The sequence below is a fragment of the Vipera berus genome (genome assembly GCF_964194415.1).
Source record: "Vipera berus genome assembly, chromosome: 1".
NCBI classification, from domain to species: Eukaryota; Metazoa; Chordata; class Lepidosauria; order Squamata; family Viperidae; genus Vipera; species Vipera berus.
Window position 1 is genome coordinate 266,012,539 of NC_138202.1, and position 26,688 is coordinate 266,039,226.

At 40.4% G+C, this 26,688-nt stretch overlaps 2 protein-coding genes across 2 annotated transcripts in view; both read right to left on the bottom strand.

The window, feature by feature from the left end:
- Positions 1-2,419: 2,419 nt before the first annotated feature.
- On the bottom strand, positions 2,420-21,671 carry LOC308679515 (pantetheinase-like; the record flags this gene model as incomplete). The annotated part of the gene is made up of 8 exons (XM_081346725.1): positions 2,420-3,453; positions 5,240-5,410; positions 7,272-7,645; positions 12,904-13,198; positions 13,658-13,850; positions 17,794-17,924; positions 18,032-18,261; positions 21,581-21,671. The coding sequence occupies 8 exons, from the start codon at positions 21,669-21,671 to the stop codon at positions 3,334-3,336; spliced, it is 1,605 nt and encodes a 534-aa protein (XP_081202851.1). The 3' UTR covers positions 2,420-3,333.
- Positions 21,672-25,712: 4,041 nt separating this feature from the next.
- SLC18B1 (solute carrier family 18 member B1) overlaps positions 25,713-26,688 on the bottom strand; it is a 32,029-nt gene continuing 31,053 nt past the window's right edge. Inside the window, exon 14 of the mRNA XM_081333603.1 lies at positions 25,713-26,396. Coding sequence (XP_081189729.1) covers positions 26,333-26,396 — 64 coding nt within the window. The 3' untranslated portion in view covers positions 25,713-26,332. The remainder of the gene's footprint in view (positions 26,397-26,688) is intronic.

Here is a 26,688-nt window from a genome sequence, read left to right on the forward strand (position 1 = left end):
ATCTGAACTGAGAATTGGGCTGTGGCTTGCAGCAATTTATAGCCTGGCCCCTAGGCAGCAGCTGCCAATAGGTTTAAAGCAGGGGTGTCAAACTCAATTTCATTGAGGGCCACATCAGCATTGCGGTTGCCCTCAGGGGGCCGGGTGGGTATGGCCAGGGTGGGCGTGGGCTACTGGGTGGGCGTAGCTAGAGTGCGTATGGCCTACTGGGTGGGCATGGCCAGCTCTACATCGTTCGCATCAAGGGTGCCTATGGGGGCCTGGGCAGGAGTGGGACAGATCTGAGGGTCTCTGGTGGAAAGAGGGTCTCTAGGCCAGGGCCAAGGCAGTGGGAGCCGCTCCCTCACTGTTTCCAGGATGGCTTCGCGGGCCACATGAAACCACTTCGTGGGCCGGATCCGGCCCCCGGGCCTTGTGTTTGACATGTCTGGTTTAAAGCAACCATTGCCGCCTAGGGACAGCCAATAGCAGCACTGGAGACCTGGAGTCTGGGTTGCTGAAGAGCCGTTAGCTGCTCCAGCTTACCATGTGGTGTTACAACTGAGCCCAATACATAACAGTTATACTGTTTCTGGTAGATTACTTCACCAGCATGTCAACCTCTGACCGAAAATCCCAACTAAGGAAAATATCAGAGTCATTAATTACTCTAATCATGTGACTTTTACTGAGCAGAATCATTATAGCAGGTTGAAAGTGAAAGCTAGCTCTGAAGAAAAAGTGGGAAACAAGTAATTCAAAGAATGAATCTCCTCCCCTCTGACAGTTCAAATCACATTGTGCAATACATCTTCCAGTAATTGTTATGACAAGAAACTTAATTCACCAAAACAAGTCTTCCACAGCTCCAGCTTTCTCACGATGATAAGAATTCATCCGTGATTCATCTGTGAATCCAAAGCTCTCCCTATCTCCCTCCCCACTCTGTTGGCAAGCTAGCAGCACACAGCAGTAAAGGCAGTAGGGTTCAAAGTCACCTTTAAAGGATACATGTGTATACCCCTCCTCTATTGCCCTCTTGGGCCCATATAAGAAGATCTACTTTTCCTTGATCTCTCTCTCTCTCTCTCTCTCTCTCTCTCTCTCTCTCTCTCTCTCTCTCTCTCTCTCTCTCTCTCTCTAGCTGCTCACTTAATCATCCCATTCTCTTCTGGGGTAAACAACATATAAAAAATATAGGTTGCATTTCTCCCCATGATTATTCCATTGGTCCTAAATACATTTTAACTGTTTTCCTATTTCAGTAGGATCTTCTATTAGTTTGGGCAGTTCTTTCCTAACTGCCAAATTTCAAAAGCTGTAAATGGGGGCAATCCCCCCACCAGAGGGGTTTTTCTCTCTCTTGTCACCCTCCAAACTATAGGAACCTAAAGAAATACATAAGTCTCTATGAGTTTCTATAGATTAACTATCATCTTAACTCTCTCACACAAAATAGCAGATCAGAGTTCTCACCCTTTCATCCTGGCCAGGCATAAAACTTCATACAGCTCCTCCCTCCCTCCTCTCTCTCTCCCCCCCCTCTTCCATCTCATCATTCCCATTCTTTTTAACACCTTCTATTGTTCTCCTAATTACTTAAGAAACAAGCCTTCTTCACTGAAAGGGGGGTTAAGGTTTGTCCCTCTCTCGCATTTATACCAGACATAAACAATTTCCAAATATTTCACCCCAGGCAAAACAACCATTATTTTTCAGGGAGCTTTTTTACAAGCCAATGAATTCCATTTCCCCAATTTCCTTTTGGAATAAGGCCTTGTTACTAGTTACTTTTAGAGGATCTCTCCCCCCCTTAGAAATGACTCAACCACGCACACACACACCATTAAACATCTTTCCCAGACCTGTGGAGGTTTGTGTACCCATGTAACTCAAAGTGATTTTACAACACTTTTTGCAACAGTCATTAAGCAAATATGGTAGTCATAAGTGTGAATCCATTCATTCAAATAGATTTGAATTACAAATCACAGTCAAATGACCACAAAATGCCACAACCAATTGTAAAGTTGACTGGTTTCCGAACATCTAACTTGCAGTCACATGACCAAGAGGTCATTGTGACCATTTATGATGGCCGGGTTGTGATGATTCTATGGCATAAATGCCAACAATTGTTAAGCAGTTGAAAACTAACTGTATTGAAAAATACAACAGTTGTTTTTTTTCTATTTAGGCACAGTTGTTCCTGATTATAAAACATAACCAGATGCCTTCCAGAGCAATCATGTGCAAATGCAGAAAACTACCAATCAACAGGGACAGAATATGAATGTTGCCTTTGTAACTCAGGCACCTGAATTGGCGTGGAGATGGAAAGAACCTCACCCCTGAATTTGAGACAGAAACACCTAATACCATTGCAAAGTGGCTTTTTGCTCCCCTCACCACTGACAATAAGAACCACAAATACTTTGGGGGAAGTGAAAAGCATTTTATTAAGGGGTTTCAAGATTTTATATAGGGCACAGAAACAAATGATGCATACATTTAATATATAGGATGAGTCAGAAATACAAATAAGAAAGTGATTAGATAGGAGGAAAAACAGACCCCTTAAAAAAGCAGCTTGCTGGACTGTCGTCAGGGGCGAAGGGATAGTTCCGTGTGAGCCACAGGCATGCTTGTGAACTTGCACAACTCCATTTGTGCCAGTAGTGAGCATGTGCACCTGCTTCTCATGTAAATAGAGCTTTGTGCACAAGCACAAGCACCCACCACTCACTCAAACAGAGCTGCATGCGCACCCTGCTTGCTCGGCTGAGTTTTGAATGGGGTACGGCCTTGGGATTGGGGACCCCTGCCCTTAAATATGTTGTATCTTCTTCTTTTCCATTCAAGCTTGTTTCTTTAACATTTGCAACACTCAAGGATTTCAGAATACAGCCCTATTGTTTGATTAATGAACCCCTGGAAAGGTTAGGAAAAACATTTCCTAAACTTAAAAAGGAGACATGGATGCCATGCTAAAATCCTAATAACACCTTTATCAAAATGCTAATAATGAGGCCTAAAGTTCCAAGTAACACTATCCTTTCTTTCCCTGCTCAACAGCTTTGTGGTGGAAAGTGAAAAGATGGAAGTTGTTATGAAAAATACCCTGTCTCGTAGAGAGGGGAATAACATCTGGATTCCCATACTTTTTCATGGATGAAGAAAGTTGATTGCATCACTTGAAGCATTCATTTGGATCCTGTGCATGCTGAAATATTGATCATCTTTCACTTTGGCTTTTCTCTTTAGCTACCAGAAATGTTAGAAAATAGACATAATTTCTATGACAAACACAAAATATTGACCATGTGAAAGGAAAGCAAATCATGAAGGCCTAGTTCATGGTGTACTGGAGGTGGGGTGTGGAGAGTCTTTTTCATACCATCTTCCAAAAAGAGCTGCCACTAGAAGTGGCTTTGACAGGCCTTTCTCACTAATCATCTGTCCATCAGGCAAAACCTGGACATAAAAAAAAGTATACATTTAAACAATCTCATCTGCAAAAGCTTTATTGGAGAAGGAACGTGCTTGACAATACAGACTGCTTAATCACTGAAAATCACAGCAGCTTCCAATCAGGATTATTGTTGTTGTTGTTGTTGTTATTGTTGTTGTTGTTGTTGTTGTTGTTGTTATTATTATTATTATTATTATTATTATTATTATTATTATTATTATTATTATTATTATTATTATTATTATTATCCTTATGCAGCTTGCCATCTGAGTTGCAAAACAATCCAGTTTCATCAACATCTACTGTTCCCTATTCCAAATAAAGACAGCGCCTGGTTACTCTCTGATCTTAGAGGGAAAATGGCCTGGTTTGTTTGGAGACCTCTGTGATTCATAACCCTGGTACTCTGGGGCCAAAATTACAGGTGATATTTGGCAAAAATGTTTTGTCACAAATTACAATATAAACACATAACAGACAAGGGTTAGAACTCAGTTAAAATATGAAGCCAGACTTGAGGCACAGGGGCTTACTCTTTGATTCTCAGTACAGGCCTAAATGGACCCTAGATGGCAAACATAACAGAAGTGTCCTTAGCAGGACATGGACAAATATTCTCTTTATTATAAGCTTAGAAATTAAGAACATAGGGACTCAATTTGCCTTTTGTGACTGAATAATTTAGTATACAACCATAGAGAACAGGCGTGGGCTAGTCCAGTCTAATATAGCCTGCCTTAATTGAAACTCTCACCCCTTCCAGCAAAAGCTCTTTTTCATCTACCAGTGTCATAGCCCCATTGCATCCCAGCTGAAAGGAGGAGTAGGAGTTGGAACTGGGATCATCCAATGGGGATGGCATGTCTTCCCTGGAATGTTTGGAGAGGCCAGGGGCTGAAGACAATGCTGTCCCAGGCCCCTCAGGCATTGCAGGAGGTTGGTCGACTGGACGGGGAGCTGCCTGCCCTCACAGACATGAGGGACAGGCAGTGGTGACAATTGGCAGCAGATCCCCTCTGATGAGGAACAGCTATCTTCCCCAGTTGATCCAAGGGCACAGAGAGAAGGGTAGAGGCAAGCTCAAAGGAGGTCTGCGAGCTGCTCGGGAGAAGGTCGCCCTGCCCTTCCTCACAATACCTAGCTTGGGTTGACTTAAGCAGAGGCCAGAGGGAGATTGTCTTGTCAGGAACAATTTTTTGCTTTGGCATGCACTCCTCCGGTCTTGGAAAAACTTAGCCTTGACTCAAGTTTCTGCTGGTGCCTTGCCTTCTGCCTGTGCCTCATGGACTTGCCTTGCCCTGTGGACTGTGATTCTGGACTTTGTTCCATGAGCTTGCACCTTGGTTTTGTTCCATTCTGGCTTTTGTTGGGGACTGTGGGTAGCTACCTTCAAGGAAGTTTGGAGTGGAGCCTTACTGGCCATTGTAGGGCCATTTGTTGTGCAAATTAACAGAGCAATAAAGGACTCTATCAAGGCCTGCCTCTGCCTAGGCAATCTGGGTCATAACACACTATTAGTTTCGTGGTGGTTACTTGTTGGGTATAATGGGTGCAAGCCTTCTTCACTGAGGGAAAATAGTACATTGGATGAATCATATGGCAGAGTCATCAACTAGTGATATTAGAAAAAAACAGTTACCCCCCATAGAGACTAGTGAAATTGCAGATATACTTTTCGCATAATCACAACACCACTCTTGTAACTGCGTATGTATTTTTCAAGTGGCTTATTTTTTAACTTAAAAATATCTCAAGAAGCCAATATGCTTGTTGAAGTTTGAAACTTACCTTAAATTCTCCAGGAGCCAGCTGGGTCCCACTGAGCAGCACTTCAGGAAACACATAATTAGTGTTAAATGAGCCACTGAGGGAAAAGAAATTGAACGTGGTAGCAGCAGTATCCACTCGCTGGCCGCACGATTTCAAGTCTGTGCCGTTACACTTCAGAAGTGTGCAGATCTATAGTCAGAGGAGGAAAAAAGGCTTATGTGGAATCAAGTCATCTAGAAATATAAGAAAAACAGCCCATGCTGTTCCCAACAGCTGGAACAACCTACACTAAGTATTTAATGGACAAATACTTATGCATTAAAATTGTTTTAACTTCCATTTCTTCAGCTGAAAAGATTCCCAGAGGGAATATAGGATAGCAATATAGCAGTATAGGATAGTCTATGTTCAGAAGGTTGCAAAAACTAAAACAAAAAGAGTGAAAGAGCAAAAAGGCAAGTCCTTCAATGTTATTTTGTAATCCATCTTTTTAAAAATTGTATGGCGTATTGCAAGTCTCTTCAGGACCCACTGACTCTTTGAGATATAATGAAGTTATTAGGCATAGTTTGTATTTTATTTCAACCTTTTTGCCTAGAAAAGGATTGTTTTATGAGAATTCTCAAGCTCCGTAGAATGGTTATGACTAAATATGGCTGTTTCTAGAACAGTGCATGTTACACCCCAGCTCTATGAACTGCATTGGTTGCCAGTTTGCTTCCAGGTCCAATTTCAACCTTTAAAGGCCATCTTGGCATGGGACCCAGTTATCTGAAGGACCACCTCTCCCCAATTATATCAGCCCAGTCCATCATTTTTGGAAGGCCCTCAAGACCTAGTTATGTTATCAGGCCTGAGGCTCCCAGGGATCCAGAGATTTGTTTAAATAGCTCCATTGTTGAGGTGATCATTTTTATCCTCTCTTTGCCTAGGTTTGTTTTATATTTGTTTTTATACTATTTATTTCTTAATGTAGATTTGTCTCTCTGTCTCTGTCTCTCTCTCTCTCTCTCTCTCTCTCTCTCTCTTTCTCTCTCTCTCTCTCTCTCTCTCTCTCTCTCTGTGTGTGTGTGTGTGTGTGTGTGTGTGTGTGTGTGTGATCTGATTGTTGTGTACCACCCAGAGTCCCTTATGGCAGCTATAAGGTAAAGGTAAAAGGTTCCCCCGCACATGTGTGCTAGTCGTTTCTGACTCTAGGGGCCAGTGCTCATCTCCGTTTCAAAGCCGAAGAGCCAGCGCTTGTCCGAGGACATCTCCGTGGCTGGCATGACTAGATGCCAAAGGCACACGGAACGCTGTTACCTTCCAACCGTAGTGGTCCCTATTTTTCTACTTGCATTTTTAACATGCTTTTGAACTGCTAGGTTGGCAGAAGCTGGGACGAGTAACAGGCGCTCACTCTGTTACGCGGCACTTGGGATTCGACCCACCAAACTGCTGACCATCTGATCGACAAGCTCAGTGTCCTAACCCACTGAGCCACCGTATCACTTTTATGGCAGCTATACACATATAATAAATTAAATATGGAGAAAAGATGGAAGAACAGTCTTTGTGTGTTTTTATATTTGTTTTTATACTATTTATTTCTTAATGTAGATTTCTCTCTCTCTCTCTCTCTCTCTCTCTCTCTCTCTGTGTGTGTGTGTGTGTGTGTGTGTGAGTGTGTAAAACCCTGATGGCTTTTTCATGCTGAAAGTTTTTCCCCCTTCAATTCATACAAGGTACTTTATCATACCAAGTTTTCTCCCCCTTTCATTCAGCAGAAAGTACTCAGCCATACCCTGGTGGGCAACAAAGCAGATGTTTTGGGCATCTGATACTAATGCTGAACGTCAAAGCTATTTGGCTTTTGCTGGACTTTCTAAATAGCTTGTTGCCTTCCACTGTGTAAAAGATGCCAGTAAGAAGGACAGTTTAGCTGGAAATGTAATTGTTGATATACCTTAGTCAGAACAATACCCTGGTCCAGTTCAGATATGGATCCCTGCTCTTCTACCTTCCATATATGAAAGTCCCACAACCCATCATACCTCACCGAGTCTTTTACCTGCAAATAATATTCTCCTTCAATCACATGGAGCCCATCAAAAACACCCAAGGCATAAACTTCATCCTCTTGCTTCTCTGCCATACTGTAGTTCAAATAGCAGCAGAGGTTTTTCTGGCAGACCATATAGTTTCCTGCTTCTTGTGATAGTTCCGTAAAGGTGAAATTATCAAAATAGATGCTGTTGTGAAATACTGGGCTCTGTGGTGAGAAATGTTGAAGCCTTGACGCGTACAGGCTCCAGTTGAAAGGGGGAGGGTAGGTGGGAGAAAGACAGGGACGTGCTTCAATTTCTGCAAGTAAGAGTTTGCCATCCTGGCTTTCCATATCAAAGTGATAGGCCTGCGGGCCATTGGGTGTAAAAATGCCACTCCCTGTGAAGACAAAAGAGATGGACAGATCTGTTCACTGTTCTACTGGCAGATTGCAACAATAAAGAAGTTACTTGGAATGCCGCTTGTCAAGTACTTGCTAGAAACTGGACTGAACCTGAAACAAACCCAGATTCCAATGCAAGAGGCCTGGATTTTGAACATGGATGACTCAGAATTCGAATCCTGATCAGTTCAGAAATCTGTTTCTTAAACAACTGTTCAGCTTCCTTCTGCAGCTGAAAGGGCTGTTTGGTATTCCTCAGAGAAGGAATAGCAAAAGGAATGCAGGCAGTCCTCACTTACTGACAGCAGATGGGACCAGAAAGTCTGTTGCTAAGATGATGCAGTCATAAAGTGAAATGTCTCGTGACTGTGCCAATCTTCATCAGTTCATCAGCTCCAGCTGTGATCATTAAGCAAATGCTATATGGTTGCTAGGCGTCACCTCACACAGTCTCCTTTTGGCTTCCCCATTGACTTTGCTTTGAGGAAGCCAGCAGCGAAAGTTGTCAACAATGATCACGGTTCCCTGCAATGCTGTAATTGTCAGCCAGTTATCGAGTACCCAAATTACGACCACATAATTGTGAGGATACTGCAATGGCCCCCGAAGACCAGATGAACTTTTTATTTTTTTTTCAGCACCATTGTAACTTCAAATGGTTGCTGAATAAGTGATTGGTAAGTGAGGACTAATGAAATGCATCCCATCTTGCCTTTGAAAAAAACCACTTGTGACTCTCTTTCAGGTATCCAAATGGATACAGAAAAGCCATAAGAAATATCTGTGGAGCAATAATTTCAGAAACCTAGAAATTCACGCAGCCATAATTTTCAGGAAAATGTTGTTGTTAGCTGCGAAGTCATGTCTGACCCATCGCAACCCTATGGACAATGTTCCTCCAGGCCTTCCTGTCCTCTACCATCTTCTGGAATCTATTTAAGCTCACGCCTACTGCTTCAGTGACTCCATCCAGCCACCTCATTCTCTGTCATCACCTTCTCTTGCCCTCAATCTTTCCCAGCATTAGGCTCTTCTCCAGTGAGTCCTCATTAGGTGGCCAAAGTATTTGAGTTTTAGCTTCAGGATCTGGCCTTCTAAAGAGCAGTCAGGATTGATCTCCTCTATGACTGACCGGTTTGATCGCCTTGCAGTCCAAGGGACTCGCAGGAGTCTTCTCCAGCACCATAGCTCAAAGGCCTCAATTCTTTGGCGCTTGGCCTTTCTTATGGTCCAACTTTCACTGCCATACATTGCAACTGGGAAGACCATAGCCTTGACTATATGCACTTTTGCTGACAGGGTGATGTCTCTGCTTTTTAGTGTGCTGTCTAGATTTGCCATGGCTTTCCTCCTGAGGAGCAAGCGTCTTTTAATTTCTTGGCTACAGTCCCCATCTGCAGTGATCTTAGAGCCCAGGAAAATAAAATCTGTCACTACCTCCATTTCTTCCCCATCTATTTGCCAGGAATTGAGAGGGCCAGATGCCATGATCTTGGTTTTCTTAATATTAAGTTTCAACCCAAGTTTTGCACTCTCCTTCTTCACCTACAATAAGAGGCTCTTTAGTTCTTCTTCACTTTCTGCCATTAGAGTGGTATCATCTGCATATCTTAGGTTGTTGATATTTCTCCCGGCAATCTTAATTCCAACTTTTGATTCATCAAGCCCTGCCTTTCTCATGATGTGCTCTGCATATAAGTTAAATAGGCAGGGCAACAGTATACAGCCTTGCCAAACTCCTTTCCCAATTTTGAACCAATCAGTGGTTCCATGTCCAGTTCTCACTGTTGCTTCTTGGCCCACATATAGGTTTCTTAAGAGACAAATAAGATGGTCTGGTACACCCATCTCTTTAAGAACTTGCTACAGTTTGTTATGATCCACACAATCAAAGGCTTTAGCATTGTCAATGAAGCAGAAGTAGATGTTTTTCTGGAACTCCCTAGCTTTCTCCATGATCCAGCGTATGTTGGCAATTTGATCTCTAGTTCCTCTGCCTCTTTGAAATCCTACCTGTACTTCTGGTAGTTCTCGATCCACATACTGCTGGAGTCTAGCTTGTAGGATTTTAAGCATAACTTTACTAGCATGAGAAATGAGTGCAATGGTGTGATAGTTTGAACATTCTTTGGCACTGCCCTTCTTTGGAATTGGAATGTAAACTGATCTTTTCCAATCCTGCGGCCACTGTTGGGTTTTCCAAATTTGCTGGCAAATTGAGTGTAGCACTTTTACTGCATCTTCTTTTAAGATTTTGAATAGCTCAGCTGGAATACTGTCACCTCCACTAGCTTTTTTGTTGCTCAGCTTTTCTAAGGCCCACTTCACTTCACATTCTAGGATGTCTGGCTCGAGGTCAGTGACCACCTCATTGTGATTATCAGGGACGTTAAGCTCATTCTTGTATAGTTCTTCTGTGTAATTTTGCCATCTCTTCTTAATCTCTTCTGCCTCTGTTAGGTCTCTGCCATTTTGGTCCTTTATCATGCCCATTTTTGCATGAAACGTTCCCTTCATCTCTCCAATTTTCTTGAAAAGATCTCTGGTCCTCCCTATTCTATTGTTTTCTTCTATTTCTTTGCACTGTTCATTTAAGAAGGCATTCTTATCTCTTCTAGCTATTCTCTGGAATTGGGTGTATCTTTCTTTTTCTCCCTTGCCTTTCGCTTCCCTCCTTTCTTCAGCTATTTGCAAAGCTTCCTCAGACAGCCATTTTGCTTTTTTGCATTTCTTTTTCTTTGGGATGGTTTTGGTTGCTACCTGTTCTACAATGTTGCGAACCTCTGTCCATAGTTCTTCAGGCACTCTGTCTATCAGATCTAATTCCTTAAAACTATTTGTCACCTCTACTGTATATTCAACAGGGATATCATTTAATTCATACCTGAGTGGCCTAGTGCTTTTCCCTACTTTCTTCAGTTTAAGTCTAAACTTTGCAATGAGAAGCTCATGGTCTGAGCCACAGTCAGCTCCTGGTCTTCTTTTTACTGACTGTATAGAGTACCTCCATCTTTGGCTGCAGAGCATATAGTCAATCTGATTTCTGTGTTGACCATCTGGTGATGTCCATGTGTAGAGCCGTCTCTTGGGTTGTTGGAAAAAAGTGTTTGCTATGACCATCGTATTCTCTGGACAAAATTCTATCAGCCTGTGCCCTGCTTCATTTTGTACTCCAAGGCCAAACTTGCCTGTTATTCCGGTTATCTTTTGGCTTCCTACTTTAGCATTCCAAGCCCCCATGACGATAAGTACATCATTTTTGGTGTTAGTTCTATAAGGTGCTGTAGGGCTTCATAGAACCAGTCAATTTCATCCTCTTCAGCACTGGTGGTTGGGGCATAGACTTGGACTACTGTGATATTGAATGGTTTGCCTTGGATTCGAACTGAGATCATTCTGTCTTTTCCTATTCTTTTATTGACTATGAAGGCTACTCCATTTCTTCTGAGGGATTCTTGCCCGCAGTAGTATATCTGATGGTCATCTGAATTCAATTCACCCATTCCTGTCCATTTTAGTTCGCTGATACCTAAGATGTCGATGTTCAGTCTTGTCATCTCTTGTTTGAGCACATCCAGCTTGCCTTGATTCATGGATCATACATTTCAGGTTCCTATGGAGAAAAAAACTTTACAGCATTGGTTTCCTTTCACCACCAGACACATCCACAGCTGAGTGTCCTTTCAGCTTTGGCCCAGTCGCTTCAGTCTTTCTGGCACTACTAGTACTAGCCCTCTGCTCTTCCCCAGTAGCATATTGGACGCCTTCCGACTTGAGGGATTCATCTTCCAGCGTCATATAGTTTTGCCTTTTGGTACTGTCCATAGGGTTTTCACGGCAAAGATACTGGAGTGGGTTGCCATTTCCTTCTCCAGTGGATCACATTTTGTCAGAACTCTCTGCTATGACCTTTCCATCTTGGGTGGCCCTGCACAGCATAGCTCGTAGCTTCATTGAATTACGCAAGCCCCTTCGCCACGACAAGGCAGTAATCCATGAAGGGGAGGAAAATAGTATTTTTATGCTAACTTCAAAAGTGATGTGGTCTGATATGGGATACATTTTTGTCAGCTTTTTGATACTCCTGGAATAATAATAATAATAATAATAATAATAATAATAATAATAATAATAATAATAATAATAATAATAATAATAATAATAATAATAATAAGATGTTCTCGCAAGTTTTAAAAAAGGGGTTTTTTTGTCCATCTAATTTTTTGCTCCACAGCTTTAGCCAGTCCCTGAATTCATTTTTCTATAGCCCTTATAGCATCCTCTAATTGAGCCACTGAATCTTATTACTGTAGCTGATAAAAATCAGAAAGTCCTAGACTTATCCTTGTTTGTGTGATGCCTCTTTATGTGTTTATGCAATTGCCCTATCTAAAACAAATAATGGATTAAGATCTGGAGTCAACAGGAGATTGTTTGTCCCTGGATGACTGAATTACTTTAAAGAAAGGATTTTGAATCACAAAGGAATTTTGAAGTATGACACCAAAATCATTTTGGCTTGTTCATAATTTAGATATATATACTGCCATTTAGATTTGGCTGGATCAATTTTCAAATGAAATTAAGAATCAGGCAGGGTTTTATAAAACAGGAGTGAATTTCTTCAAGCTACTCCCTTTCTGTGTTTCTCTGGCTTTGTCCACATTGTGCTGACTCACTTCCCTTCTTATTCTTGACATTCTCTCAACATTATCTCCATAGTATTATGCTGAGTCACTTCCAAGTTGCTATTTTCCCATTTATGTTTTCCTATATAGTTTATTTATTTAAAACATTTATACTGCCATACATCTAATAACCAATTATGGGCGGCTCCCAATCAAAAATTAGAACAGCATAATAGCCATATTAAAACTATAAAACTAAACAATAAAAGCATTGAAAGCAATGAAAATCTGGCACCAAATCAAATGTGTCACACCATCTCTTGTCATTAAATGCTTATCAGCAATAATTAATTTTGTTTTTCATTGTGTTTGCTTATACATTATGTGCTTATTTTATACATTTTGGTAAGCCTCAATAAATCTTAACAGTTGGATAGATTCCCATCACATGCTAAGCCATGGTTCCAATCATTACAGCTGAGTGCAAACAGCATGTAAAGTAAGACAAACAAACCACCTTATGATTTTCGGTGAGGTGTGAAGCCAGTCATTAGTACGTATTCATTTATATGTACTACGCATATTAAGATCTAACTTTAAACCAAGTATATAAAGATTGTAATTACCAGTAATGTCCAAGCTGGGTTTGTGTATATTAGCCGCAAGGATATTCACACGCATTCCCATTGCCCAGGCTGAGTAATATTGAACAGCAGACAAAAGGGGTAGAGTATTTAACCAAGCAGTTGGGAAAAGAATGGTGTCCACCTTGAACTTTTCTACCAATGAGATGGCAGGTTCACCAAAGTTAAGCATATCAGCACAAGTGAAAACACCAAACTTCCCAAAGGAGGTGTTGAAGTTGACAAACTGTGGCTCCTTCGCAAAATCGAAGTGGATTTCTGAGGCAAAAAGGTTGTACTGTTTATAAAAAGGGGAGGGGGGAGAGAGAGAGAGAGAGAATTTATAGCATTAGAGGAAAATTATTTCACTAAAAACACGGAAAAAATGTGATCCTGATGTTTTTCTAGTAGATATTTGTACTTTATTACTCTCCTTTACACTGTTATAAAAGAAACAGTCAGGGAAAACAAAGGTTCAGATGATAACTGGATTTTATATTATCAAAACAAAGAGGTTAGCCGCTGAGTGTTTCATGATCCAAGTAGCACTTGGAGCAATTCTTGCTCCTTGAAGCTCTTATGGAAAAGTCAGGTGAGAGTGTGTGCTTCTTTTCATTCAAATACAGCAGCATTACCTTGTATTTTGTACCATGTTTACACAGAGGACTGTCTGACTGATAGGGCTATCAGGTTTAGACAGCAACTAATGGACATTACAACATTTGAAGCCTAGATTAGTCAGTCTAAAAATAGTTACCTTGTGATAATGGGCCAGAAACTTTCCTTCTGAATCATAAACAACATTGGTATTGTACTGATAGCGACCATCACTGGGACACTTAGGATCACTGGAGTTACATGTTTTCTTGTCCCCCATGTTGGCAACCACATAGATGCCATAATTCTTTGCCATACAACTAAGCCTTTTCTGCACTGGGGTAAATCCAAACCTAAAATGGAAAGAAAGAATTTAATGACAAAGGCAGTATCTAGAAATCTGGTAGATTGATCAACAGCGCACAGATACTAGCTTGGTAAATGCATTCTTGCTGAGCTGGGATAAGGAAGGAAGAATGGGAGAAATTTAAATGTTGGTTGATTCAGAAGCAGCAGGCAGGAGAACTCAGCAGGATAAATTAGGAAAACAGCAATCTACCATCCTGATACACATTTTGCCCCTTTTGCGCGTGCATCTTGATATTACGTGCCTCAGTGGTGGGATTCAGCCGGTTCGCACCATTTTGGCAGAACCAGTAGCTAATTTTTGTTGCCCAGGCCCAGAATGGACTTCCGGAAGTGGCATCCACACAGAGAACTGGTTGTTCACATATTTGAATCCCACCCACCACTGGTGTGCCTGCATCAAAGGGGTGGAGATTGTGTCATGCAATTGCTGATTTTCATTTTGATGAAAGCCTCTGATTCTGCAGATCCCTTTGTTCAGAAGTATCAACAGCCTTAAAGAGATCTTTTTTCTTTCTTTTTTATAAGAGAACAAATGAAGAACATATTTTCAAGGAAATCTTAAGTAAAAATGATATATGGACATCTTACCATCAATATATCAATGGTGGCTAGAAAAGTGACCCCAAAAGAAAAGGCAAATTTATTATCTGGGGCTGATTCATATTTTGTATAACGGTTTGTGTCTTCATAATATATATCAAGATTGGGGCTTGTATATTCTTTTGCAGTGTATACATATTCCACATTCTACTAAAATTCTCATCATGATCTTTCACTGGGAGAAACATTGCATTAGTCTGCGAGTACAGTAGTTCTAGATTGGCAGTTGTTAGAATTTCTAGTCAGGCTGTCCTGATGGAGGAATTCTGAGAATTGTGAGACCCATACTTCTGAATGACACTTGGCCTTTGGTCAGGTCACAGCTGACCAGAATTCTAGGGTTAACTAATATTATAACATCCCTGACAGCCCTAAGACAGAACTGGCTGTGACCTTGCTATAAATCAGGGGTCTTCAAACTTGGCCCTTTTATGACTTGTGGATTACAACTCCCAGAATTCCTCAGCCAGCATATGCTGACTGAGGAATTCTTGGAGTTGAAGTCCACAAGTCATAAAAGGGCCAAGGTTGAAGACCCCTGCTATAAATATTCATCCAAACTGTTGTGATTCAGTTAGTCATCTCAACTGAGTGCAACATTTTATTTAATATTATAAATAAAATATTTCTCTGTAAATGATAAAATGGTGACAAGCTGATTTTTTTTCTTTGAAGAATTAGTTGCACTCATGTCGTATAGCGTGGATTGTAACAATAGTGTGCTGAAGCTGATTTGTATTGGCTTTCTGGAATTTTCCAAGCCAACTGAGAACACAGCCGCCATTCCTAGTGTGCCAATCAGCTGTTCCACAGTTAGGGGTTTGGCAGTGGTAATGAAACCAGCAGAGCTGGTTCTTAAACATTCAGCAGCACATCACTGCCTGTAAGTGACTGACAATGCAAAACAGGGAGGGTCTGCTGCTGTGTCACTGTGACTTTTTATTAATAAAGTGACTAAAATGCTTGATTGTGCCTGGGTAGGGATTTTTTTTACCCTGTGAACTCTGATGAGGCAGGTAGGGTGTTCTCTGATGTGAGCTCTGCTACCTCTGGCTTGGATACACACTCCTAACTTGTTCAGGTGGCTGTGGAGGGATAAGCCGCTGGATCTAGGAGGTACTTGATACCTCATTAAGAGAGGGGATCATATTGCTCATCACCTTGAAGATGGCAGTAGGGTGGCCCCTGCTGAAGAGAATTTCCCTGGGTTCAGCTATACTGGACAATTACTGTCCTACCTCCACCCTCCTTTTTTCTAGGAAAGGCTGCTGGGAAGGTGGTAGGGCTTGAATTACAGAATACCCTAAAGGGAATAAAATATCTGGACTCTTTTGCATCACAATTCAGACCAGGGCATCAGACAGAGAAAGGCTCAGTTATTCTGCTGGATGATATCTCTGGTGGATAACTGTCATGGTTCCGACAGATGAAACTCTTCAAAGAACTTTGAGGCATTGTTTACCTTAAAGAATCTTTATTCAAGTTTCACAGCATCAGCAAGTACATGGTCAAAGCCAAAATCTGAATTCCCCTCCCCTAAACACATAGTATCAAAGCATCATGTTCTCCAATTAGTTTGAAAGGCTAACCTTCCCTCCAGTTCCATTTCTTATCATCTCTTATTTCAAACAACCAGGAGGAAAAATACTCTACTGCAATGTTGTTATGTCTAACTACTCCCCATAGACATTCTTCCTCACCCCCTCCCCCTCAGCATAATCTAATTCTAACTCTAAAAGTAACACACAGGTTAAAGAGAGAATGGCTGCATCTTCATATATTGTCAAAGTAAGAACATCCAATGTTAGCAGTGATGACAATGACATTTGTCCAGACCTGGACTGGGGAAATATGCCCTTTCTAAACCAACTCCTGGTTCGATTCTATTGAACATGGGATTGTTTTGAATTATCTGCAAGAGTTAGAAGTAAAGAGTATTTTTCTACAATACTTCTGATCCATTCTAGGTAGGTAACAGCATCTGGTGGGTGGCAGGAAACAGACGTCAGTTCCATGAAACCAGCACTGCAGATTGGGCCCTCTCACCATACTTTTTAACTTCTGCGTGAAATTGTTGGAAGAGGCTACCCATTGCTTTGAATTGTTTCAGTGGTATAGAAAGTAATGAAAATAACCTTGATGAAGATAAGCAGAAGCTGTTGCTTAGGCAAAAGGGGCTGAAATATTTTTAATCAGAATGTCCAGATGATATTTGGAAATTGTTTAGACAGATACTCCCCACTTCACAGGAGTATAAGAAGGGGTGGTGATGGTACAGAGCAATTAGATTTGCAAGATTCTATTGTTATAACCAATCTCAATAAAAGTATCCTAAGCTTTCCTGTGAAGTTGATTTTATGGTCTGGTCTACCTAGTGAGGCTGACACCTTTACTGATGATATCCAGATATTTCCACACAGAGCCAGTCCATAAGGCCAGTGGACTCTTGATCTGGTGTCTACAGGCTGTGGGGACTCGCTGGGACAAAGCAGGCTGAAGTTCAGTTCCACCAAGACAGGAATATTGTTCGTTCAGAAAACCGCTTAGCTCTGTGTCTACTTGGGTCATAGTATTCAGACAGGGCAGCTCTCTCCCAAAGAAATTAACTTGATTTTTTAAATAGAGAATTAGGCTCTCAGATACATAAAAGTGCAGTAAACAAGGAATTTAAGGTAGCTATGTTACATGGGAAAATCTATTGCCATACTGCCACCTAGTGACAAAACTCTGGACGACTGCTTATCAATTCAGTCTGGTACAATATTTTTAGAACTCATTAATTCTCAACATAAACTAATAAAAGAAATGAACATTTCCTTTTAGAGACTTGTTTAATATGGAATTATACTTTCCAAAGAAACCAGCATTGATAAATTTAAATACAGAAATGTAGTTTTTTTTTAAAAAAAAGAGAAATCAAATTTCACCGGGAATCACTTGCAAAACTCACATTTTAACAGCATTTCCTAATTGCATGTGCTTATCTTACTCAAATAAAATTCAATCAAAGCGTAATAAAACATTATACATAGATTTGGTTATATATGAGGTAAATAAAGTTGTGTGCCTATTCTTAATTATCCAACCATTTATAATTCTGCCTTTACAGTACAAATGTAAATTGGAATCACTATTGTGTACACAGAAGAGCATTAGAAAAACCCTCTGTTAATTCACTATAAGGATGGAGAAGTGTGCTTGTGAGTAACTGAGACTCATACTACTTTGTGTATCAAATGTATTTGTTAAATTTATATGCCATCCATCACACTAGCCAAAGTGACTCTTCACCTTCAAGGAGATTCTACTTAGACTTGATAAGATTACCTTTCTGGATTGTCACATGGAATCCAGTTTACTTCAGGATCTGGTATATCCTCAAGATAGGGATAAAGTGTTTCCCGAGTAAAGACCCACCCATAAATGCCATCTTCAGGGGTCACAATGATGCGGGCTCCCTACAAAAAAGAAAGGAAACAGAAGAATGCCTGTTCAATTAATGGATTTCACTGCTTCCAAGAACAAAGACGATGGAACTTACTATCCATCCCTGCATCTGTTGTACCTGTTCAGCAGCTGTTTTGATGGCTTTTTCTAAGATGTCTAGATTTCTGTTCATTAAATTCAGGGCTTCTTCTGGCGAGACAAGTTTTGGGGTGGGTCCGGTAAGTATAACAGCATGCTCATAGATGGCAGCAAGGAATGTTTCCACAGCAGAAGTCCCAAGAATAACCCCAGTCAGGAAGACAACCCAAAGATGAGGCTGCAAGGCAACCGTGCTTCCGGAACCTAATTCTGGCTCAGAATGAAACAAAATGGGAGGTCTGTTTAGGTTAATAAGAAGGGAGGGAGGGAGTTATTTGGTGAGTGACAATTTTCCTGTTACATCACCAGCTACTCTAGGAGAAGAATATATTGTGAAACACAGTGATTACCACACTATATCCTTCCTGAAACTAGAATTATCTTTGTTAAGAAATATATTAGAAGAGACAGAGACAATTGTTCAGTTCCTGAAATTAAGTCAGTCTCACTTCCCTAACACTGACTGGGAAATTCCCTATTCAGGATTTGAAGACACTTCGTAGAAAATTTGTTGATTAATAATCATAAAGCTCCATCAGGAGATAAAACCCTTTAACAATGCAGTGTTCGGGATTTCATTATATAATTCTCCTCACAGGCTGACCTTTCTTTGATTTGAAGGTTGTTACATTTTTTTCAATTTTCCAGCCTGGAAGGGGGACAAGGGAAGAACAAGCAGCTACATTATATTACTGAGGAAATGTTACAGACTGGTACAATATATTTAGGGAAATTCAGGTCTTACTTATTACAGGCTAATGAATAGCTTCACCGTATATCCTGATTTGACTGAGATTGCCTCAGTTTGGTGCTCAAGGTTGGGTATCCCAGTTTATAAGCTGCTCCCCCTTTTGCTAACATACATCTTTTTGTGGTTTACTGCTCTATTTAAAGTGGACAACTGTGGCTTATTCAACAAATCATAATTAATAAGTTTGATTTAAGCAGCATTCATTTATATACAAGAAACTCACTAGCCAGGAGAGTAAAACAAATGCAACAATTGTTTTCAAGAACAAAATACTATATCTTGCTGTTTTTCAAGAAGAAAATTCAGACACACACATACAAACTAAAATCAGTTCCTAGCTAGGATGGGTACTGTTGTATACTGGGTTTCTTGCAAGCAGAGGACGAGGCGAGAGAGTTCAGGCAGGAACATTGCTTTATTGAATAACAGGATCTGAACTAGTTACCAAGGCTTCTACGCAGCTATTTATACAGCTGGCCACTAGGCGGTGGCCAATATGTTTGAAGGAACCTATTCCCGCCCAGAGCCAACCAAAGGTCGTCCTGGAGACTGCATGTCTGGGCAGCCTGCAACCATTACACAGACTCCCTGATTAAGCAATCTCAAATAGCATTCAAAGACACGTGGAACAGTTCAAGTAAAACAAGCCCAATACATTACAGGAACACCTGTCCAGCCTAGACGAGTTCAAATCACCAGGACCAGATGGATTACATCCCAAAGTTCTCAAGGAACTGGCAGACGTGATCTCAGAACCACTGAACTATATTTTTCATAGATCCTGGAGCACTGGGAAACTACCAGAGGACTGGAAGAGAGCTGATGTAGTTCCCATATTCAAAAAAGGGGGAAAAATAGATCCAGGAAACTACAGACCTATCAGCCTGACCTCAATACCTGGGAAGATTCTGGAAAAGATAATCAAACAACAAATCAGCGAACACCTTGATGCAAACAAAGTCATCACTAAAAGTCAACATGGGTTTGTCAAAAACAGATCATGCCAGACAAATCTTATTACATTCTTTGACCAAGTGACAAAATTAGTGGACCAGAGGAAGGCTGTAGATATAATTTACTTGAACTTCAGTAAGGCATTTGATAAAGTAGATCACAACCTACTACTTGATAAGATAGAAAAATGTGGGTTAGACAGCATCACCACCAGATGGATTCGTAGCTGGCTGACAGGCCGTATTCAGCGTGTGGTCCTCAATGGAACTGCATCTACATGGAAGGAAGTGTGCAGTTGGGTGCCCCAGGGCTCTGTTCTGGGCCCACTGCTCTTCAATATCTTCATTAACGACTTGGATGAGGGGATAGATGGGGAACTCATCAAATTTGCAGACGACACCAAGCTGGCAGGAATAGCCAATACTCCAGAAGATAGGCTTAAGATACAGAAGGATCTGGACAGACTCAAACACTGGGCACTATCTAACAAAATGAAATTCAATGGTGAAAAAATTAAGGTTCTACATTTAGGCAGGAAAAATCAAATGCACAGGTATAGTATAGGTGGTACCTTGCTCAATAGTAGTAACTGTGAGAGGGATCTTGGAGTCCTAGTAGACAATCACTTAAATATGAGCCAGCAGTGTGCTGCAGCTGCCAAAATAGCCAACACAGTGCTAGGCTGCATTAACAGAGGGATAGAATCAAGATCAAGTGAAGTACTAATACCACTTTACAATGCTTTGGTAAGGCCACACCTGGAATACTGCATCCAGTTTTGGTCACCACAATGTAAAAAAGATGTCGAGACTCTAGAAAGAGTACACAGAAGAGCAACAAAGATGATTAGGGGGCTGGAGGCCAAAACATATAGGGAACGGTTGCTGGAATTGGGTATGTGTAGTTTAATGAAGAGAAGAGTGAGGGGTGACATGATAGCAGTGTTCCAATATCTCAGGGGCTACCACAAAGAAGAGGGAGTCAAGCTATTCTCCAAAGTACCTGAAAGCAGGACAAGAAGCAATGGATGGAAACTAGTCAAGGAGAGAAGCAACCTAGAACTAAGGAGAAACTTCCTGACAGTTAGAACAATTAACCAGTGGAACAACCTGCCTCCAGAGGTGGTAAATGCTCCAACACTGGAGGTTTTTAAGAAGAGACTGGACAGGCATTTGCCTGGAATGGTATAAGGTTTCCTGCCTGAGCAGGGGATTGGACTAGATGACCTCCAAGGTCCCTTCCAACTTCTTCTTCTTCTTCTTCTTCTTCTTCTTCTTCTTCTTCTTCTTCTTCTTCTTCTTCTTCTTCTTCTTATTATTATTATTATTATTATTATTATTATTATTATTATTATTATTTACCATTAAGAAATAAATTCTTCTTGAAGGCTTGGCAAGATCTAAAGAGGCATCTGATGACATTAATTTCAAAGTGCTTGTGGTTCCAGGATCCAGTAGTTTTCAACATGATGACTTCCTCATCGCAGCTCCGTTTCTGGTAGGATTCAAATAGTCTTTGTTTTTCCCTTGTAAACATTTCCTGTCAATAAAGACTTTTTCAGTTAGAGTTACAAAACTTGCTTTAAATATACTCTGTGAGATTCTAAGATTCTCCTTCTTAAGAATGCCCACACCCACATACAGAATACTTCGAAAAAGGGTTCTTTTATGTTATGTAAAATTTATAAATGCAAATATATTTTAAATTCTCTAAAATTACATCATATTACTCTTCTTTCTATAATCTATCGTGTCCAATCATCAAAGCCATAAATCACAAGTTTATTTTTTTAATGCAAAAGGTCTATAAGAAGTTTCCAGTCACCAATAAATGTAAGTAATGCCTTTTCTTCTTTCAAAGAAGTCAAGTTCTTCATTTCAGAAAAATCTGTCAACTTCACCAACCAGTCCTCCATAGCGGAGAGGGTCAAATCTTTCCATTATATTTCCAGCTGTATTCTGCATCAAAGTATGTATTTGCATCCAAAATTGTGTAGCTTTTTTACATGTCCACAAAGCATGAAAATGTCCCTTTATGTTGTTCACATTTCCAACATATATTTGAAGTGCTTTTAGACAGTCTAGATAATTTCTTTGGAATCATGTATCAACAATACATCATTTTTATAAAACTCTATTTGAGATCATAACTCAATGTACTGTACATTTCAACTCTTTTAACCACATATTTTTGCACGGATCCATTTTTATATTATAAACAAAATTCTTAGTCCACTTCAGCATGCGTTCTTCCTGTTTCAAATTTCAACAGAAGTTTATAGATTTTCACATTTAATGTTCATCAACAATATACAATTGCATTTCAAATTCTGTCTTACTTTGCTCCCTAAGTCTTTTTATCCATTTTAAATCTTTCAGATAACTTTAAGGGAGAAACAGTTACTTTCTCATCATCATTGTAACTATGAACGATCGCTAGATGAATCAAGTCGCTAAATGAGGACTACCTATATGTATTTCATCTTGAATATCCTGCCCTTCATTTATCACTCCTCAAGTATCTCAGGGCAGAGAACTTTGAGGAAAGAAATTGTTCCAAAATAGAAAATACTGTACTTATTTCCAGGGCTCGTTGCCTTGGAAGAGTGAGGAAGATTCTCAGGGATGACTCACACCCTGGAAGGTATCTCTTTACTCTCCTACCATCCGGTAGGAGATATAGGAATATAGCCAGCCGTACCAACAGGCTGAAAAATAGATTTTATCCGTGGGCTGTTAGGCTTTTAAATGGGACATAATCTTATGCAGAATTGACTTGGGAGGCCGGTGCGTGGTGTAGTTGGTTCACATAGTGTGGTGGGATGGAGGGTTTGTTGTCACTGTGTGTTGGGGGGAGAGAGCACGGGGGGAGGCTCATCTTATCTCAATGTACACATGTTGTACTTTGACAATAAAAGGTTTATATTTATGTTTATACTTATATTTATATAAAGAGGACTGAGCCTAAGTGTTATTTACCACAACTCATGGAAGTACAGCATTTGAGAACTGTCACTCTGCCTGAACTGTTGTTGGAAAACCAGAAAATATACAAATAAACAAAATTGTTATTTCCTACAGTATTTATTTCTTTTATTGTAAACCAGTAGGCAATATTTTAAGTGATAGCATAATGCTCTTCAAAAAATTAACGAAATGTACTTTTAAAAAAGCCTCTGGCCTACAGGTTGAGTAATCCAAAATCAGATTTTTGGTTCCTAACGCTAGTTGTGTGTCAATGCCAGGTATCCAGCCTTGGATTGGGTAAGAGAGTGGGCAAATAGCCCATTGGTTTTGATTCTGCTCCTCAATGTGCTAGAGAACAAGCCTCTTACGTATGACAATGTAGATACTATTATCACATTTCCCCTCAAGTCTTCTCCTCTAAAGGTTGAAACTATCCAGTTAACTGTTCCTCACAGGAATTGGTTTCCAGGTGCCTTATTATCTTAAAAGCTCTTCTCTGGAGTAGCTTGTCAGTATGAATTTGGACTATGGCGTCCAAAATTGGGCAGAGTTTTCCAAGGGGACTTGAACAAGTCAGGGTAAAGTTCGGAGGTTATGTCTTGCAATCTGGCCTTTAGACCTCCTCTTAATACACTCAAAATAGTATTTGCCTTTTTATCAGCTGCATCATGGTGTTGGCTCGTTTTTAACTGGTCACCTCCCAGGACTTCCAGATCTTTTTCACAGTTTCTACTAATCCTCGCTTCCTTTAATCTTTTTTTTCCTCCCCGATGTAGACTTTACATTTTTCTCTCTTAACTATCATCCTGTTTGTTCTGATTGTCTATCTTAAATACGATAAATCTCCTAACCCACACTGTAGTTTTAGTACTGAAAGAACTGATAGACTATAGGGGAAGGGAGTACTTCTCCCTCCCAGTCCCATTTTTCACGTTAGGTAAAGGTAAAAGGTTTCCCCTGTCCAGTCGTGTCTAACCTAGGGGATGGTGCTCATCTCCATTTCTTAGCCTGGTATGATTTATGTTGTTTGCTTAGCTAGTACTCCATGACTATCACTAAGTGTTGCAACTTATGATTTATGATGAAGTGTTGTATTTCACAATTTATGATGAATATGTTTTCATGTTGTGTGTGATCATGATTATCACTATTACTTGTATGTACACTGAGAGTATGCACAGGTATAGTAAAGGTGGTACCTTGCTCGATAGTAGTAACTGTGAGAGGGATCTCGGAGTCCTAGTGGAAAATCACTTCAATATGAGCCAGCAGTGTGCTGCAGCTGCCAAAAAAGCCAACACAGTGCTAGGCTGCATTAACAGAGGGATAGAATCAAGATCACGTGAAGTACTAATACCACTTTACAATGCCTTGGTAAGGCCACACCTGGAATACTGCATCCAGTTTTGGTCACCACAATGTAAAAAAGATGTCGAGACTCTAGAAAGAGTACACAGAAGAGCAACAAAGATGATTAGGGGACTGGAGGCTAAAACATATAGGGAACGGTTGCTGGAATTGGGTATGTGTAGTTTAATGAAGAGAAGAGTGAGGGGTGACATGATAGCAGTGTTCCAATATCTCAGGGGCTGCCACAAAGAAGAGGGAGCCAGGCTGTTCTCCAGAGCACCTGAGAGCAGGACAAGAAGCAATGGATGGAAACTAGTCAAGGAGAGAAGCAACCTAGAACCAAGGAGAAATTTCCTGACAGTTAGAACAATTAATCAGTGGAACAACCTGCCTCCAGAAGTGGTGAATGCTCCAACACTGGAAGTTTTTAAGAAGAGACTGGACAGAGCTTATGCACAGGAGACAAATTCCTTCTGTGTCCAACCACTCTTGGCCAATAAAGAATTCTATTATGGCTATTATGTCTATTATGTAGTATGTTACCTTCCCACCAAGTGGTACCTATTTATCTACTTGCATTTGTGTGCTTTGGAACTGCTAGGTTTGCAGGAGCTGGCATAAGTAACAGGTGCTCGCCACATCACACTGCACTCGGATCTCGGACCCGGCTGTCAACTTTCCAACAAGCTTAGCACCTTTAACCATTAAGCCAATGCTCCCATTTTATTTTATTTTTTTGCAAGTTAGCACCCTTTAAAGTGAATAGCATGTTTCTTTCCCCACCCTGAATTGAAGCTTGCTTGCTCATTTGGTGAAATTAATTTTCCAGTTAAGTGGTGTATGATGGGTACTAAGAGTACTGAAAGGATGTTTGGTGGACTACACACACACCCACACAAGCATTTTATTTTAAAACAAAGCTTGCCTTTGCTGCTTATCTTCTGAAACATCCTTAATGGATTCTCTAGTTGATGAGTTCATCTGAGTCACACTATAACCACCACCACCTCAATTAATGACTGTGAAAGGGACATTATGAGGAAGGGCAGGAGCTTCAAGGATCTACACTATTCTGCTAGCCTATGACTAGCAGGGCCATTTGCATGCTTCCTCAAATGAGCAAAATGTGCGCTCTCTCTCTCTCTCTCTCTTGTCACTGACTCACAGAAGTAGCAGGACTTTGCAAGCCAAAGGCTGTGATTTAAATATGCACTTCATGTCAAACATTTGCTCCGCTCTTGGAAGTCTAAGCTTTAAATGTATGTTGACTTCTTTGACCCTATGAGCTTTGGGATCTATGCATTCTGTTTCTTCTGTCTTGATACTGACTTTCAGAAAATGTTTTTAAAAGGAAAAGATACAAAACCATGTACAGAATTCAGTTCCATATTAACGTTCAGTAAACTGACCAAACCAACATAGGTGTCAGGACCCACCCCAAACCACATCTTAGGAAGACAAAAACTCTTGGAGTCAGTTCTAGTCCAAAAGGAATCTTTACTAGGACATGCTTGGTTGTGGGAATACAAGACAGGACTTAGTATTGTTTTACAAATTGAAATTTTATAAAGGGTACCCGGTTCAACCCCCCTTCCCTCAACCCCATTTGGTCAGCCCCCATCCTTCTACTTCGTGTCATCCCTTTCGTGGGAAAGAAAAAAAAGGAACTTCAAATCTTTATGGTTATTGCCTTCTTCCTCTCCAGAATTAAAAGAAAACACAAGCCAGATACCTTCCTCACTTTTGATCCCCCCAGTTCAAAAGGTTTCCTTGGTCTTTGAAATAACCTAAGGCAGGCTGAATCCACATATGCTCCTCCTTCCTCGGGAGATGGCAGAATCCATATGGGGGTGGATAATGTTTTAAACATGCATTTATGAATGTGATATAAATAGATTCTGACAATAGGATCATTTGAAATGATGCTTTATTTGTTTGCATTTTTTGTTCGTGTCCCTATATCAAAGTATAAAAGTCACCTCTTGTGCAAAACACATTTACCCTGTAAATCTCTTTGACTGTCTTTTCCAGTGCAACTTTTTCAGAACACCACTGTAGAAATGAAAAAAAAATGATGTGTCTAATACTAAAATGGCACATTATTATCTAATTAGAGACTAGTGTTTTTTATAATCCAAAGATTGTGAAGGTGGATTTTGAAAGAACTACATTTCATGACATTTGCCTGTTCTTCTGCACATTGTGCTCTTAAATTTGCAAATGAAGTTAGATTTAAACTGGCAATGAGAAAAATATCTCATTAAGTTCCATTCAATAAAAGAGTTCTTTCTTGCTTTGAACCAAGATGAATTCCAGGCCGGGACCTATGCAAAATGGAAAAAAAATGTTCTCAGAATATTGGACACTACAAAAACAAAGAGGCAATACATGCACACTTTTCTCATAACCGGGCATATTTATTTTGTGTAAACCAATAAATAAATTGTATTACACTGTGGAAACTGGCTGCAAAAACAATGACATTGCTTTACAGAGTCCATTCACAGGTAGCTACAATTTTGTTTTTTTACTGATTCACATGGGAAACCCAGAAAAGAAAACTGCTGTGGAGAAGTGGCAGCTTCAGAGGACTCTGGAAGAAGTGGATTGTCTGGA